Here is a 17,506-nt window from a genome sequence, read left to right as displayed (position 1 = left end):
TAGCCTTTAAGAATTTTATATATTTGGCAGGAACAAAGCTGCGTTAGAAGGATAGAACAATTTCTACATTTCGGTATGGAGCTTTCAGCCTCTTGACAATAATTAGCAAGTGCGTGCATGCTTCCAGAATATTAAATTATAGAAGCTCAACCTAAGTGCTGCTCCGCTTGGGATTTCCTGAGCTGTATTCAAGAGAGTGAAGCTCAGTACATCCTCTTGTGTCGGAGGCTCTGTGGATTTGGTTTGGTTGAACCTAATGTGATTTTAAATGTTATACATTAAAACACAAATTGCTGTAATGCATGAAGGCATAGTGCTGGAAAATTGAATCCACTTCCGTGTCTCGTTTTGGAAACTGCCTCATTAAGGTGTGGCAATTCCTCTATATTTGGGTCTTGTGCTCTCCAGGATGCCCCAAGACATTTGCCATGTGTTTCCTGCATGGGGAACTCCTACTGTAGATGAGATTCTATCCCTTCACTATTTTGTTTTTTTTAGAGCAAATTGTAAACTGATGGAAACAGACCTCAGATGTGCAGCATTGGTGTAGGAGGGGTAGTGGGCAATGTCACATTTTTATTGTTATATTTAGAATGTCAGCACTTGTGTTGGTGTGAGTGATTGTCGATCGGGCTCTTATGTGCTTCTCAGCTTTCTGCTAAATCTTTTTAAACAAAATTTCCTGTGAGGATCAGCGCCTTGGTTGAAGCTCTTAATTAGATGAGAGCCAAGAGACGTGAGGCTCTCGCTCTTGCGCAACTGGTTACAAAATGCAAGTAAGAAGAGAGAAGAGTGGTCAATTGATCCATGGAGCATCTGAGGGTCTCTTCCTGAAATTATAATGGATCTAATTTGCTTTTAGTTGTCTCATTGGGTGGACAAATACACTTGCAAATGCACTTTAATCCACAAATGGTATCTTAAATTACTTCTGTTTCCTAGTTTGCTCAACCAGATAAACATAGGACCACAGCAGGAATCTCACTGAGAAGAGTATTTTGTCACTGACCTCTCAGATCTCTACTGAACAAAGTGAGCATCATCTCTTGATAAAACTCTTGTTTCTATTATAAGCTGAATATAACTTAAATACCTTTTGAACAGGTATTTCACATGATGTTCCTAGTACTCGTACCTACATATAGAACACTAATACTAATACTAGTGTTCTATATGTACAGTAAGTAATATGAAAGAGCAGTACTGTGAGGCTTCTGAAATCCCAAATTAGTTACTTTTTTCCCCTTAAATCTTAGGCCTGGTTGTAGTTACAGCACCATTTGATGAGCTGTCATAAGTTTTTTTTAGTGGTTATCAATCTTGACCGTAGTATGACAGAAGTATTAGTATGTTAAAAGATTTTTGGCAATGTTTTATTTGAACTGCTGCACAAGATATCACAGGCATAATGTCTTACAGGGATATGCGCAAATGATAAAGTGTACATAAGAGGTCATAACATTTGTTTTAGCATAATATATAGCTCTTGGTATGATAGAATACTAAAATTAATGTCAGTGACCCCCTTATGCACACATTGAGATTTTGAAGCTATTATGCAGCAACATTCAAATAAAGTGTTACTAGAATTTGACCTTTAAGTCTCAGATATTCTTGCCATTGACAGCCCAGTACTAGAAAATTAAACCCTAATAATGTAGCAACCATCTAATTTAGCATTATCTTAAAAATACACTAGAAGAATGTTGAGCAGGATGAATTCAACTGTAATTGAACATGTTGAATCAAACAAGGCTTTCAATGGTCGTGAGCAGTAGGCCATGAAGGCAGGACAGCTCTATAGAGGGGAGGGTAACTGTTCACCGGAATAAAATTTCTTCAATTTTATTTACATCAGCGGTCGTAGAAGTACAGTAGTTTAGCTGTCATTCACTCACCGAGCTTCACACGAAGCAATTATAACCTGGCGTACTGCCTCCAAACCTTTGGAGCCTTGCCTTTTTTTGTTTTTCAGCAACACCTGAATGAACTCAAAGATTTAGCCAGTGTAAAAGTAAGTGTTAAACTAAGCTTTGATACAAAATATCCTACATAACTCTTACGAACGTTGACCTTATTAACGTTGCCATAAATGCAGTTTCACAGTGGTATTAGCATTGTTTTTTATTGATTTTACCATGCAGTGCCATCCCTCCCTAGAATTTACCATGATCTCACTGTGAATTATTATAGTAGTTTACTGTTCTGTGGCTGTACTTTCATAAATCTCTGTTAACATTTAATAGGGAGTGGCCACAAGACAATTAGGTCTGTTGATTAAGTTCCCATTGATTTCTAATGCCATTAACCAGTCTCACATACTCTGAACACAGTGTATATTGAAGAGACATACAGAGGATGAGATTTATTAACAAGGACATTGGCCTGTCTGAGTGGATGTGTTTAGAGTGTTCTGTACTGCAGTATTGATCTAATCATCACACAGTGGTCAAAGGTCCTGAGCGAGTGATTTGGTGGAATAAACCTTGTGTGTTACATGAACAAAATGCTGCAGTTTACTGATGGTGCTAATCGACTGATGTCATTATTGGTCAAAATGATGACAGAGGGGAACTTTCCTCAATCTGCTTTGTACAGATGAAATCTAGTGATGAAGAAGTACACTGCTGAATTATAGTGGTCCTTCTGAGAGTCGTTATCTATCCCCGTCAGTGACTCATTTGGGTTAAAGAAAAGAGCCTTTTTAAAAAAGAGACTCAAGTCTTTAACCTAGCTTGAAACAGTCAACCTCTCCAATCGACAGCCCAGCAACTGACAAGGTTGAGATTCCCAAAAGGGCGGCGAAGAGAAAGAAAAAAATTAGAAAGAACATTTTTTTATTAAGGAAACGTGCAAATATGAGTAGGGTTAATACATTGAAATCACTGTCCCGTGCAGCTTATTTACTTGGGATGCTTGTGTAGACATAGTTCTCATTTGCTTAATAGCGTTAATCTCCAGCAGTTGCAGGGTAGAGTTGTGATAACCATCTTTGAAAGGTGCATCCACATACCCTTGTAATATGTGTTTTTTCATCATTCGTTAAAATACATTTGAAGCAAATAGAATTTGGCAGTGAGTACAGCATTATCGCATGTAAGGTACTAATATGGATCACACCAGATGTGCTATTCTTTAAGAGGACAGAGGCAGATGCGACTTCAGACAGCATTATTTGCATCCTGGTCTCTTGAGTTGTGTAGCTCGGTTGTGAAGTAAGTCCAACCCATTTTTTCTAAGAGCAATCCTGTGAACTCTCGCTCAGAGGGTGTGACTATCTCTCTGTTGCTGTCTCTTGGAGATGCCGGCAGAGCTGTATCTCATTCTTCATTCATTTTCTACCTTTATTTAAACTGGTTATCGTGCCCACGGAGGGCTGGCCTTCCTTTTGTTAGAGCAAAGCTGTAGGCGTGAAGCAGGAGACGCTAACACTAAAAACAGAGATAAAGTAGAGAAAATAAATGGAGTGCTGCTCTGTGGTGTTTTTTCTCTTGGTGTATTTTATTACGATAACTAGCCTCTGAACCCCACAACAGGGACTGTAAGGTGTAGCACATGTTGCACAGTGAGTGTTTTTAAAATATGACTAAAAGAGATCGTGAAGGAGCAGGTTATAAAGTGTTCATGATGCTGTCAAAGAGCGGAGTGGAAAAGTGTTGTGGTATGTTTGTACAAATGAAGGCTGAGAAATATTAAAGGTAGTATGGCATAGGTAATATTGCAGAATATGTTGTTCAATATTTGTTTTTCATGACCATATCTCATGTCACATTCTTCAGTTTGGTGTTCAGTTTTTCTTTCTCTTTTGGTTTGTATAAATTCAAGAAGGTAGTTGCATCAGCGTGCGTAGGCTACAGAGGAACAGATAATGGTTTATTTGATTCTGAAAGGAAAAGAAAAGAGATACAACATTTCAGCTGTGTCTCCCAGCCAAAACATTGTCTCTGTCCCTTCAGCATGGAGTAAACTTTTACCTGTTTTCTTGTACAAACTCATTTCACTTCAAATGGCGTGTCAGCTGTAATTCGATCCAGAATGTACCTGAGAAACATGATGCTACCAACATTCAGCTCCTCCTCCAGTCGAACATCCTGAATGGTGCCCTTATTCATGTCCCCTGCCCTGCTACAGGCACTGCCACTGCGAGAAAGAGGGTTCAGTGGCACTCGTGACCAATTATAGTCCTTTACATGTCTATGGGTCTCCTTGTCTGTTATTCGGTAAAGTTAAAGGCCTGACAGGAGAGTCTTCTTTCATGATCTTCATTGCTGAAGTTACACAAGCTGGGCACAGAGCTAGTGATCCCCATCTAGGGAAAGGGCCAGCCAGGTTGCCTAACAGCATGCCACACATGGTTGTGGTGTTGGCCTGGACCTCCAGCCTTCCTCCTGTGCTCCAACAGTGATGCTTTCCGTTCCTGTCTTCTGATGGCTCTTCTGCTTGGGCTGCTGCCTCACTGATAGCCTACACTGATCTTTGTTATCAGTGCTGGCCATTTCCCCCTTGACTGGTATAGGCTACAGCTTGTTACCTGGCGAGAAGGGAGTCCAGTGTCTGGTGCTGGGTGTTAGGAGGTTACTGGTGCGCCAGTGTCTTCTCTTACCCACTCAGGCCAGTTTGTTACTCTTTCTTTCCCATTTATGAACCCAGTATAACAAAACCCGTTGTACCGCAGGCTGTAAGGACAAACAGTGCTTGGGCTGTTGGCATGAGGAATGAAAGCATGGGACGCGCCAGCTTTATTACATGAGGTTGAAACAGACGAACGGGAACCTTTACAAACTCCACTCCACATCTGGCTGGGACTCGGATGACGTTCCCATTCATCCTAGATCCATCAGCGCACTGGGTCACAGGGAGATGCAATAAAGTAAGGCATGTACTGTATACGTTTTGTTAATACTGAACAAAAGTCACACAGTGGAGTACTACCAAGCGGGTATCCACCTTTTGCCACCATTACTTACATTATTTTCTGTAATACGATGTTTTAAAAGTTAATAGAATTACCCAGACCAAGTCCCAAGTAACTTTCTGCTTTATTCATCTAGCATGGTTTGTTTTAACAGGTCCTGGTTTATATATTTGAACCTGTTTACGACCTCCATTGTTATGCCCATCTGTTTTAAAAGAGTTGCATATGTTTCTCCTACTGGTGTCATAATTGTAGGGCAGATTTATCCACTGGTATCTGTACTACATAGCTAATTAAAAAAAATATATATATATATGTATTTTAAGCTTTGAAATGACCATGTGGTGATATTTTAATAAATGATGTGTGACCCAATTTCCAGTTGTTCCAGAATGTGGCCTGTTTGAAAGCGATTTTTATGTTGCTTCCACTAAAGTAGCTTTAAAGCAGAGCTGTAGCAAAGGAAGCATAAATTAACTCTGTTTTGAAAGATGTACTGTTGGGGCTATTTTCACTCCTGTTTGAGTTGTAGCCGCTCCGCTGGGGGCTTAAGAATGCCAGACTGCCATCTGAGGCCCACCAACTGCCTCGCAAATGGCAAAAACCTGGCATAGCCATCTCCTCTTTTACCTCCAGAGGACAGAAATGGTACGGTAAATCCTCACAGAATGCCGCCTGATGCTCATTGGCTGGTGCAGAGAGATTCTGGTGCAAAAAGACATATTCACATGACGAAGAAAGAGAACATTAGGACCGGTCAGCAAGGCTGCCTGGTCACGGTCACAGTCCCAGTCCCAGCTCACAGATGCGGGTGAGGTGATCCCTGGTAATGTGGCATGTGTCAAGACTCACGAGTCATGTGCTAATGATTAAGGTCACAGGCAACGGAAATCTGTTCAACAGATTGACGTCCTTGTTTTTCCAAGCATACAAACAGGCCATTCGTACATGGGGAAAATGAGGACCTCAGTCTGTTAGACTTTTCGTTGTCTGTGTCATTAATCATTAATGACATTGTACTCTCTATAACAAAACAGAATTAGATGGAAAAAATTGCTTTTAGTATGCACGCAGGGGATTTCCCAGGAATATCAAATCCTTTGTGGGATTTTATTCAATACTCGTAACCACTTCATTGTTTTGCACTTTTAAACTAATTTATTTTGGATCCTGCCTACATCCTCAAAATAAACTACAATATACCTGCCTGTCTGTCAAAACAATTCCATATCCCTGGTCTGTGACAGATAGACTGAATTATGATCTTTGTAACTTGTCAGGTATTGCTACATAGACACTGACTCACTATAAGATTATATTTACATCTATGAATAACTGCAGTTGCTTTTCTCTTCTTTTATATTCTGTGGTAGTTTATGCAATAACCTGCTTCATTTGTGCTTGTAAGAATTTGCAGTTTTTGGTCAGGTAGAGTATGTGGCACAGGCATTACAGACAATACTGTAGATAATCATTGTTATTTCCTGTACGGTGGTTTTTGAAGTTAAGACAGAAAGACTTAAAGAAAGCGAATGAGAAATGGGTGCAGAAATTGATGTATTTCATCCTGATGTCTGTAAATTCCATCCATACATTTTCTAAATACTTCATCCAATTTAGGGTCACAGGGAAACCAGAGCCCATCCAAGCAAGCAAAGGGCACAAGGTGGGGTACTGTACATCCTGAATGGGATGCCAGTCCACGAAAGGGCACATACAGAAACACACTTTCTCACCGCAGTCAATTTTCCCAGAAGCCAATTAACCAGTAATTCAGGATCCCTTATTTAAAGTTTATTTTCTACAAGAATAATAAAAAAAACCTAGGAAGGTTTCCAGAGGTGTTTACTGGATGTCATAGGATAGGAGTACTGCAGCTGGTAGTGGGGATTGAACTACCAGCCTGCATGAGAACGCTGCTCCTGACTCCTGGTCCACCACCTCATCACTTACAACTGCAACTGCACCAAAGTAAGTTTTAGCTACAGTATTTATCCTGCATGGAGGTTTGAATGTGTGAATTGCTTTATAATGTTCACAAGATCAGACGGTGTCAGATGAACCTCCTTCACGACCCTGTATTGGATGAAAGTGGTGATAACATGGAGGATGGATGTTCACAAGGTGGTTCATCAAAGAAGATTGTTTCTTGCTTAAAAACATTAAAAAATATCTCTCTAAAAATAATATAAACTTTTTAAACATTGATTAAAGTTTTTGGTGTTATTTTGATTAATTGATCATTCACGACTGACTGTAATATATATAAAGTATATACTTAAGAGTCTTTCTTGTGTAGGCACCAAATTACCTCATTAGTGACAGACTTCATATGACACAGGGAGGAGGTGTTGAACTGTTTCAAACTCAAGCATGGTGAAAAAGAAAAACCTAAAAAGGACCCAAGGTGTTTTCTGACCAAGAGAGCAATGCCTATTGCTGTCTGTATTATCAAGCCTGGACTATGTCACCTCAGGTGGACTCACCAGCAGTCCTGTTGAGTCATAAGGTTTCGTGTTGACAGACATTGCAGCATAGTAAACATTCACACACTACTCAGCTAACAACATCTGAATTGTGAGGGAAGAATGGACCCTGGACTTTCCAGAATTGAGCCCCATCGAACATGTGTAGGATCAGATGGGACCATGTGTGGCTTCCTGGGCTCAGTGAACAGGTACATGCTTGTTCAAGATCTGGGAGACAAATAGGAAAGATTCCCACGACAGTATCTGCAACCTTGGTGTCATCTGTATCACAGATATGTAATGTAGCCAACAGTGGCCACACACGGTACTACCCTGGACTTTCACAGTACACTCAGACGACTGTGGGAGTTGATCAACCCTATTGATGACAAATATTAACCAGTATAATGAATGTACTTACTGTATGTCAGTTCCATAAAATGTCAGTGCACCAGCTTCAAAAAGGAGTTTATCCTGATAATGACTTTGAGAATTTGTTACAGATATAAGGGATATATTTCTTTAGTACATATTATGCAATACATATTATTTATTGATAACCGAAAATACATTATGTTGTTAAAATATAATACTGAAGTCTCGTGAGTCCAAAGTTACCCAGTAACACAGAAGCCCAGTGCAACAAGTGGCTTTGCTTAGGGCAGATATATAATTACAACACTACACAATCATTAAAAACACAATAGCCACCCTCATTAGCAAATTATACTCTTTTCCTGAGGCCTTTTCTTTGTCATGGATGTAGAAAGAAAACAAATAAAATTCTCCTGCTCTCAAGGCGGTATTAGCAGTCTGAGCTATTAATATCCTCAGTGCTGTGCTCTTTGGAGCACCTCTCAGTGCAGTAATATCTGTTTATTTCCATGGTAACACTGTTCCTCAGGTGGAATATCTCTCCTTATGGACTAGGGGACACATCCTTTCATGGCTCATGTTTAATTATTGAAAGGAGAAAGTAGCAGATGGTGTATAAAGAACTGTGGAACTCTCACTAGCGGATTATCTTTATGTCTTGTTAAGTCATGTTCACTATTTCCCTAGGAAATAAGTCATAAAAGTTTCTAAAACAAACAAAACCAATTTGCCAGTCCGGAATGGTATATTTACAGTATAATGGAATTGATCTTAGAATCTTTGTGTAAAGCCTTTCTTAGACATTTAACAGGTGACAACTACATGGGTAATTCTCAATATACAGTACTGTAAGAGAATCGCTATCAGTTTTAGATGGAAAACCATGTATTTCAAATAAATAACATAGTATAACTTGCAAAACTCTTTAAAACTCAGTAGAAGTGTGAAACATTCAAGAAAACATTTGATTTCAAAATTACACTACAAATGATTTTAAGTGTGTTCCAAGGCTAGCTCCTAACAGGAGATTACATACAACATACCATACAACATGTGTTTCAAATGAATTTTACAGCCAGATAGCTCTTCTTATCTCATTGAAGGATCACAGATCTCTTCTGAGCGATTTCGCTGATGAATCCACAGTCACTTTCTGAAGTTCAGCTGCCTACAGGTGGGAAATGTCAGCTACCCTTAAGAAGTATACTATGGTTTGACATTTTTTTGAAGGAGAATGAGTACTGAAGAGTTTCAGGAGTAGTCAGAGGGTTAAATGAGGGATGTGCTAAATGTAACAATATCACCTGCCCATCAAAGGTCCATTAAAAAAAATCATGTTTGGATTAATATGACATTCAATGTTCTTACTGATTTTTATCTCAACAGTGTTCTTACATTCCTCCATGTGAAAGAGACAACAAGAAAAATTCTGAGGAAGTTCTAATGTGGCAAAACCGCTGGACAGAACAGATACGCTCTGAATCCTTTCCCTGCTTCTTTAACCAACAGAGAAGGTACAGTAGCTCCTCACATTGTATTCACACAAAGGTCAAAAGGCACCGGCAGACTGACATTCATTTACCACACCGGGACAGGCCAAATGGATATGTAAATACTGTAATTAAAAACTTGTGAGAATTTATCATTGGAGTTTTAGGTCAGTCTTTTGAGAGGCCTTTTTAAATTTCCAGGATACCTTATTTCGGGAAAACAAAGATTGCGTTAACCATGATATCTCTCTATAATATTCTGTTAGACTTTAACTGCTACAGTACAAGCGAGAAGTTTTTAATTCTTTTATGGGAGTTGTCTGTTACAAATATACAGTGGTGTGAAAAAGTGTTTGCCCCACTGAAATGTTTCAGATCATCAAACAAATTGATATATTAGACAAAGATAACACAAGTAAACACAAAATGCAGTTTTTAAATGAAGGTTTTTATTATTAAGGGAAAAAAAAATCCAAACCTACATGGCCCTGTGTGAAAAAGTGATTGCCCCCCCCTGTTAAAACATAAATCAACTGTGGTTTATCACATCTTTGGAAAGCTTTTGGAGTTCAATTTCTCTAGCCACACCCAGGCCTGATTACTGCCACACCTGTTCTCAATCAAGAAATCACTTAAATAGGACCTGCCTGACAAAGTGAAGTAGACCAAAAGATCCTCAAAAGCTAGACATCATGCTGCGATCCAATGAAATTCAGGAACAAATGAGAAACAGAGTAATTGAGATTTATCAGTCTGGAAAAGGTTATAAAGCCATTTGTAAAGCTTTGGGACTCCAGCGAACCACAGTGAGAGCCATTATCCAAAAATGGCGAAAACATGGAACAGTGGTGAACCTTCCCAGAAGTGGCCGGCCGACCAAAATTACCCCAAGAGCGCAGCGACGAATCATCCAAGAGGTTAGAAAAAAACCCACAACAACATCCAAAGAACTGCAGGCTTCACTTGCCTCAGTTAAGGTCAGTGTTCATGACTCCACCATAAGAAAGAGACTGGGCAAAAATGGCCTGCATGGAGTTCCAAGACGAAAACCACTGCTGAGCAAAAAGAACATAAAGGCTCGTCTCAGTTTTGCCAGAAAACATCTTGATGATCCCCAAGACTTTTGGGAAAATACTCTGTGGACTGACGAGACAAAAGTTGAACTTTTAGGAAGGTGTGTGTCCCATTACATCTGGCGTAAAAGTAACACAGCATTTCAGAAAAGGAACATCATACCAACAGTAAAATATGGTGGTGGTAGTGTGATGGTCTGGGGCTGTTTTGCTGCTTCAGGACCTGGAAGACTTGCTGTGGTAAATGGAACCATGAATTCTGCTGTCTACCAAAAAATCCTGAAGGAGAATGTCCAGCCATCTGTTCGTGACATCAAGTTGAAGCGCACTTGGGTTCTGCAGCAGGACAATGATCCAAAACACACCAGCAAGTCCATCTCTGAATGGCTTAAGAAAAACAAAATGAAGACTTTGGAGTGGCCTAGTCAAAGTCCTGACCTGAATCCGATTGAGATGTTGTGGCGTGACCTTAAAAAAGCGGTTAAGGCTCAAAAACCCTCCAATGTGGCTGAATTAGGGGGCAATCACTTTTTCACACAGGGCCATGTAGGTTGGATTTTTTTTTTCCCTTAATAATAAAAACCTTCATTTAAAAACTGCATTTTGTGTTTACTTGTGTTATCTTTGTCTAATATTTCAATTTGTTTGATGATCTGAAACATTTCAGTGTGACAAACATGCAAAAAAAATAAGAAATCAGGAAGGGGGCAAACACTTTTTCACACCACTGTATGTATGTGTACATAAAGTCTTGTTGAAAACTGGATTATGTTGCTTTCACGGTCTTTCAAAAATTCATGTACCTACAGTTCATTATCTCTCAGTGACACAAGAAATATTATATAAGACATTGTTGTTGGTTAGGATGGTGCTGTACATGCTCCTGTCCAAAAAACAATCACTGAGCTCACAGAAAATTGTTTTTGTAAGGACAACAGATGTAATTTTAAAAAAGAGGTATCTTATTTCCCATTTTCAATTGTCTTATTAGAAAATATTCGCAGGAACTAATTTATAACTCTGTGAGTAGGACTTTTTAGGTGTGTATAATTTAATATATATCAGTTTTCTTAGAATAACACATGCTGGAAATAGTTACAGATAAGGTAAGACGGATGCTTTGATATCAAGAAATAAATCAAGAAATCACCAAAGTGTCCACATCCAGTGCTTGTCATGGCAGTTAAAGAAATACTGTATTCTATTACTGTTTCAAGAAACAGAACAGAAAAGAGGAGAAGTGAAAACACAAACAAGGTGAATTTAAATGCCCTTTTCCTCAGTTTAAATGAAAAAATAGTTTTGGAAGTACATTAACACATTTGGAATTAATAGACACTTTGTATGTTGCCAATTAAAATAACTTCCTCCGCAGCCACACTTCTCCCCTGAAAGTTTATTATAAAGTCTGGTGTGCTGGAGTCTCACTTTTTTCATCACACCCACAGTGTGAAGACAGCTGCAATGAGCAATTGGAAGTCAAAGCCTCAGAAAGACATACAGTACAGTACCAGCCAAGATTGGATTAATCTTGCCTTTAGTTTTAGATAAAAGAGTTACCCTATCTTTATTAAAATTGTGGAGCCACTGAAAGATCAAATAATTGCACTGAAAATGTCCACGGGAGGCCGTGCAATAAGGCAGTTTCATTGACACCTTTTCATATTCTCGCTTGCTGATGTGGAGGTGACGATAGTTTCAGACACCTGACTTGCTTCATCAACAGTGTGTGAGGCTAATTATTGTGTAGGCCACTCATTTAACTCGGAAAAGATATGTTATGTCAGCGGTGTTTATTTTTGTGAATGTATTGGGAATTGAAAGCTCCCAAAACTCCTTGGCAACAGCAACTTGTAACCGTGGAAACGAGATGTCCTGGAGGCAGCCTGTAGTGACACATAGTTTCTGATTCCCTGAGGATTGTAGTATTAATTTGGCAAACATCTACCCAGTACATTCATATCCAGTGATCTCAAATTTGCCTTATCATCCCTCATTGCCACAGTAGGCAGCTGGATAGGAGGTAACTACTGGTCTGCAAGGAATTTACTTTATATGAAGGTACAGTAAGTTAGGCAGTACAACTCTGCAGCTGACTGTCATGGGGGAAAGTATCTTTTATCTCCCGAGAAAGGATACAGTACTTAGCCAGAGCACTAGTAATAGGACCCTGTAAAGAGACACAACCTAAATCCTGCTCATAGGCTTAGAGTTTAGAAAATCATCCTTGCTTTGACAGCTAATCTCAAGGTAGAGCATCAGGGAGGAATTAAAAGGAATGATACCTGGAAGGGCCATCACTTCACACAGTCATACAGATGTCACTTCATAGTCATACAGATATAGGACTTCAGAGTTGTACAAAATGAAGCATACAGTATGGATCACAATTGAGCTACCCAGTTTAGGGCGTATTCCTGCACAGCTTGGGTTTCTGGGATTTTTTTTAGCTCCCTGAGCTCTCAGCTTTTCACTGCTGATAGACCTGGAGCTTCTGTTAATTGAGGAGCCTTTCTTCACATAGAACTTTTCTTATTCTTTCAGTTGTTAGCTTTGTCTAAATCAGAGCTCTCCTTGGTGTTTAAATTCCATTTGATTGTATTTAACACAAATGGAATTTTTGCGATTTTCTTCTCTAGTACTTTACAGAATACATGTATAATCAACAAACACTGTGTGATTCACTTTGAAATCAGAAATTGAACCATTGAGTGGTGACGAATGGGTATTATCTTCATGAAAAGTAAACAAACCTTTTTTTTATTCAAAAGATATCTTCAATGTAAGTGATGTAGAAAACTTGTGTAATTATGAGTGAAAACATTCTGTCTCCATTTTAGCTATCAGGCTGAAATGGATATTGCATTTTAAGGTCAGCATATGGAGATAAATCAGAAAATGTGCACAGGTTTTAGTTTGGCCCCAGAACAGACCAGTCAATGTGATCTACTTTTTCTAAATTATTCTCTGAAGTATGAGATCTGAGGTCTTTTCGATGAGGATTTGGCAGGGACAGGTCTCCCAGGGCTTATATTTGCACCATAGAACCAAGCCAGGACTATGTTATTTATTCTCTAATTAAAATATTTACCCAGCTGTGGCAGTATGCTTGCTTACTGAACAGGATTTAGGCCAAGCAGTACTGATTCACTGGCAAGTTAAGAGAAATCACAAATGTGGTAAAAGTTACAGAAATTGTATCATTGATTTCCAAGACATATTTGCTCAGCGAAGTATTGATTTAAAATTGATGTTTGAAAAAGTTTAGCATGCACTTGGGCAATAGCTGCCTTACAGAGTTGGGCTTTTTAAATACAGCAAACTGCTTCTGGTCCTCTATGACTTTAGACTCCTTTGTGCTGCTTTGCTAGCTGAATCATGTTACTAATTTAGTGCTGCATGGTGAGATAGTTTATCACAGTACAGTAAGCCTTTCAACTGCAACTTTTCCGATTCTAGTTCTTTGTTCATTTTATTATTGAGATTTACTATAATGTCCTGATACAGTAAGTAATTTCAAGTAATTCTTATTTGTGGAGGGACCTCAATGGATATCTGTGACCCACCTACTGTTTCTGTCTCCATTATTCCTTGAAATTGTGTCTTCCAAGAACTGAGACATGTTATCCACGCCTTTTATGTAGGAGAGTGACATAATTAGTCTCCTAGATTTGAACTGTTTACTGAATATAGTTTGGTTCTAATGCTAAAGAGCAGATTTGCTATGCAGAGGTTTTTTTCTTTCAATTTAAATAGTCTATTGACTCTATCAGGCATCCACATAGTCTTTTATACAGTCAGAGTGATGTAATATAGAGTACTTAAATCATTTCTTGCAATTGTTCTTTGTTGTTCATTAGTTGGGTCATGCAGAGAAGGTGTGTGATTTGATTAGCAAGTGTTATTGGAGGGATTTGCCTGGATGAGGAGAACAACAACCTGACTGTAAGGATAGAGCTGTCGGAACTCCTTCCTGTAATGAGGGATGAGCCAGTGAGAGCTGGAAGGATTGGGACAGAGATGTGGGAGCCATTTGCACAAAACTTGATATTTGTACATAGACAGAAGTGGGAGAGATTAGGTTTTAAACTCCTCACACAAAGTTCTGTTTAAGCTTCATTTAGAAAAATGAAACCAATTTTTTAGAGCACCTTTAAAAAAACCTCAAAAACTCACTTTAAAAAAAGTGCTATACAATAGCAATTTATTACACAACAGAAACAAAAAGGAGGTGGGTAAAAGGCAGAGTAATTGACTTTGTGAAGCCGAGTGAAAAATGAAATTAAGAAGTTTGGTGGAATGACAGGACTTCAGACGAGGAAAAAAAAGTGACAGTAATAGTCTCTCATGGATTTGGGCAATGAGTTACAGAGATAAGATGCTGTAAATGAAAAGGCTCTGTCACCCATAGTCAGCAGCAGAGTAAGATGGCTTAAATCACGATTTCTCAAATTGAAAGCTGGAATGTAAATATACAATAAGTCCTTAAGATGATCTAGAGGTAGGCCAATCAGTGCCTTATGTGTGAGCGCAGAACCTTGAACATTTATTTGAATTTCATAGAGAGTGAGTGCAGGTGGAAGACGACAAGAGTTAAGTGGTAATGCAAATATGTACTGTAGAAGACAAGGCAGTTAAACAAGGCTTTACAGTAGTCAAATAAAGTTACGTTAATATTTCACTATCATAGCGAGGGTCTTAAATGAGCAATATTACACAGATTACAGCGAGAGCTTTCAGCTCTCTTAACAACACTGAACTCATCCACTTTGTGAAGCTGATCTTGGGTATACGGTATGTGAGAATAATCTCAGACTGTGACAGTTTAGCTTTAGTAAGGTGCTTACTTTTTGCTTCCATATCCTAGTGTCAGAGAGATACCTGTAAAGTGCAAAAAACTGCAGCGTTCTTATAAGATTTGATCTGTAAATAAATCCTGAGTGTGTTTAGGATAGCATTGATGGTAACTTGTACAAACTTGTAAAAACTAACATACAGAAGCTTGTAGAATGTCCTGAGATCTAATTCCACTCAGGGGGCAGAAAATCTAGCCTCCCTAAAGATCAAACGTAATTCAACTGGTGAAGGGATTTCTCCCTCCAGTACATAACACGCTACTGAATAGTACAGAATAGTGTGTAATCCAGGTGGGTTTTGCTCTTCAATGATTCCTCTTCTACATTTAAAGCACTTTGACATCCTCAGGAATGCAAAGTACGAATATGAATGCAAGTAATTATTGTTATTATTAACATCAGATTTACAAATTGGCCTAAGGGCAGCCTAAGGAGAGAAACCAATAAACTGAAGTACCAGTGATTCCTCAATATTCCTCGTAAAATGCTAGGATAGACAGCATCTTAATTCTGCACTGAAATTCAGAAGGAGAAGAGTATTAAGTGACCTGGAGTCAGAGGCAATCAGCAAATCATTAACTAATTTAACTAGGCCTCTCTCTCTGTCTAAAGCCTGAATAAAATGGTTCAATGAGTTAATGAGATGCATGGTGGGAATGTAATTGAGCCGCTGTCACCCATTCCAAGATTTTGGTGAAGAAACAGAACAGCGGTTGTTATTTTTAACACGGACGTATTTTAGACAGGAAGTAAACCAGATGAAGAAAAGCACTCCAGGATCTTTCTCAGAAATTGTGCCAAGAATTTGGATTAATAGTTGCAAAATCAATATTTAATTGTTCTAGTCTGCTCACTTCCAGAATGAAGAATATATAGCATAACCACTTTGTGCTTCAGCAGACAAAATAGTGGTTTCCCGGGTATTAAGGAGACAGGTTATTATTGTTAATAGTATGAATAATAGACACGCAATGAGGCATGTTTGTGATAGTCCTAAGGTCTTAAAAAAAAAACTTATTGTGATGCACTGTGCTGCACATGGAAAGATACAATAAAACATGCTGAAAACCCGTAACAAGCTAATGGAAGGATGGTTATTGCCAGGAAGCAAGGCATTCTCTGAGAATGCTGTGCAGCTCTACTGTGGTAGATTCTCATGTGGTGATGCATTCACAGCTTGTGTTCCTCTCATGCTCTTCTCCCAGGCCAGATGATGTGCTGTTAAAGCACTCCCAAGATAAGAACGTCCTGCTGCACTGTGTCCTCTGGCCACTGGTCACTCTGCTGGTGGGAATCCTGATCGTGGTCCTGACTATCTGCGCTAGGAGCCTGGCGGTGCGGGCGGAGGCCATCCAGAAGCGGAAATTCTCCTAGAGGGAGGAAGGCAGAGGAATGTGGGTGACAGCCGGCAGTCTCGGCCAGGGGGGCCACGCGCCGCGCGGACTGACTGAACGGCAGAGGAGGAGCACTCTCAAAAACCCCGCACGTAGATCCAAGATCCTAAAGGATCGTTCTGTAAGGCCCATTCCTGCGTGGCAGAAGGACGTCACGGCAGGGACAGGCCTCCCGCTGCACCGATCGCTGTCTGTGGGACTTGCAGCTTCACTTAATGGTTTTTATTATTTTGTATTGTTTCATGTGTCTCAACATAATGACAAATTGTGCCGGTTTAATAGAAGTGCACCAAGCGTGAAGAAGTCATGTAAAAAAACTGAAGCTTATTTTTTAATGTTCTTTTATGTAACATTTACATTATGTATAAAAACTGGCTTAGACTGTACACAATAATAATATATGCTGCTGTGCTGTGTACGTTCCTCTCTTATGTCTCTCTTGTCCTGCATGTCTGAACAGATTCTAGATCTCCCTCATGAGGGATTACCGAGGTTCTGGTTAAGTGCACTTGTAGCCACTGTCAAACTTTTCCTGCTGAGGTCTGCCTCTCACAGACGTTGGCCCATACAAACCAGCCCTCAGAAGATGGCATGTCTGTGTTGCACAGCTTCTATTTGCTATCGAATTGCATTTGGCCTCCTTCTGTCAACAGGTAGTTCTAATTAAAAAGTGAAATACTATGTTTGCTGTGTGATCAGTCAACAACAGTTCCCCACTGGTGTGATGATGATGGATTGATTGGTTGTTAGTCTCTGATTTCAATGCCTAGGGAAAAAAGAACCCACACCACTCAGTTTCAGTGGACAGAGAATCAGTAAAGTAGTGCAGTAATCAAAATGTGGTACTGTAGATAAAGGGATAAAGTTCTTGGCTGAGAGAGGAAGCAGCCTTAGACCTACTGGTAGTGAGTGGAGTTGGTTGTGCGAGAGGCTTC

The 17,506-nt window shown here is 39.4% G+C and overlaps 1 protein-coding gene across 2 annotated transcripts in view; it reads left to right on the top strand.

The window, feature by feature from the left end:
* Positions 1–17,254, top strand: part of LOC148654704 (calcium-activated potassium channel subunit beta-4-like) — a 46,344-nt gene extending 29,090 nt beyond the window's left edge. For both annotated transcript variants that reach the window (XM_088644559.1, XM_088644560.1), the window contains exons 3-4: positions 9,145–9,272; positions 16,383–17,254. In XM_088644559.1, coding sequence (XP_088500685.1) covers positions 9,145–9,272; positions 16,383–16,551 — 297 coding nt within the window. In that variant the 3' untranslated portion in view covers positions 16,552–17,254. The remainder of the gene's footprint in view (positions 1–9,144; positions 9,273–16,382) is intronic.
* The last annotated feature ends 252 nt before the right edge of the window (positions 17,255–17,506 follow it).

The sequence above is a fragment of the Lepisosteus platostomus genome, chromosome 9 (assembly GCF_059453375.1).
Source record: "Lepisosteus platostomus isolate fLepPlt1 chromosome 9, fLepPlt1.hap1, whole genome shotgun sequence".
Taxonomy (NCBI): Eukaryota; Metazoa; Chordata; class Actinopteri; order Semionotiformes; family Lepisosteidae; genus Lepisosteus; species Lepisosteus platostomus.
This window is presented reverse-complemented; position numbering and strand designations above follow the sequence as displayed.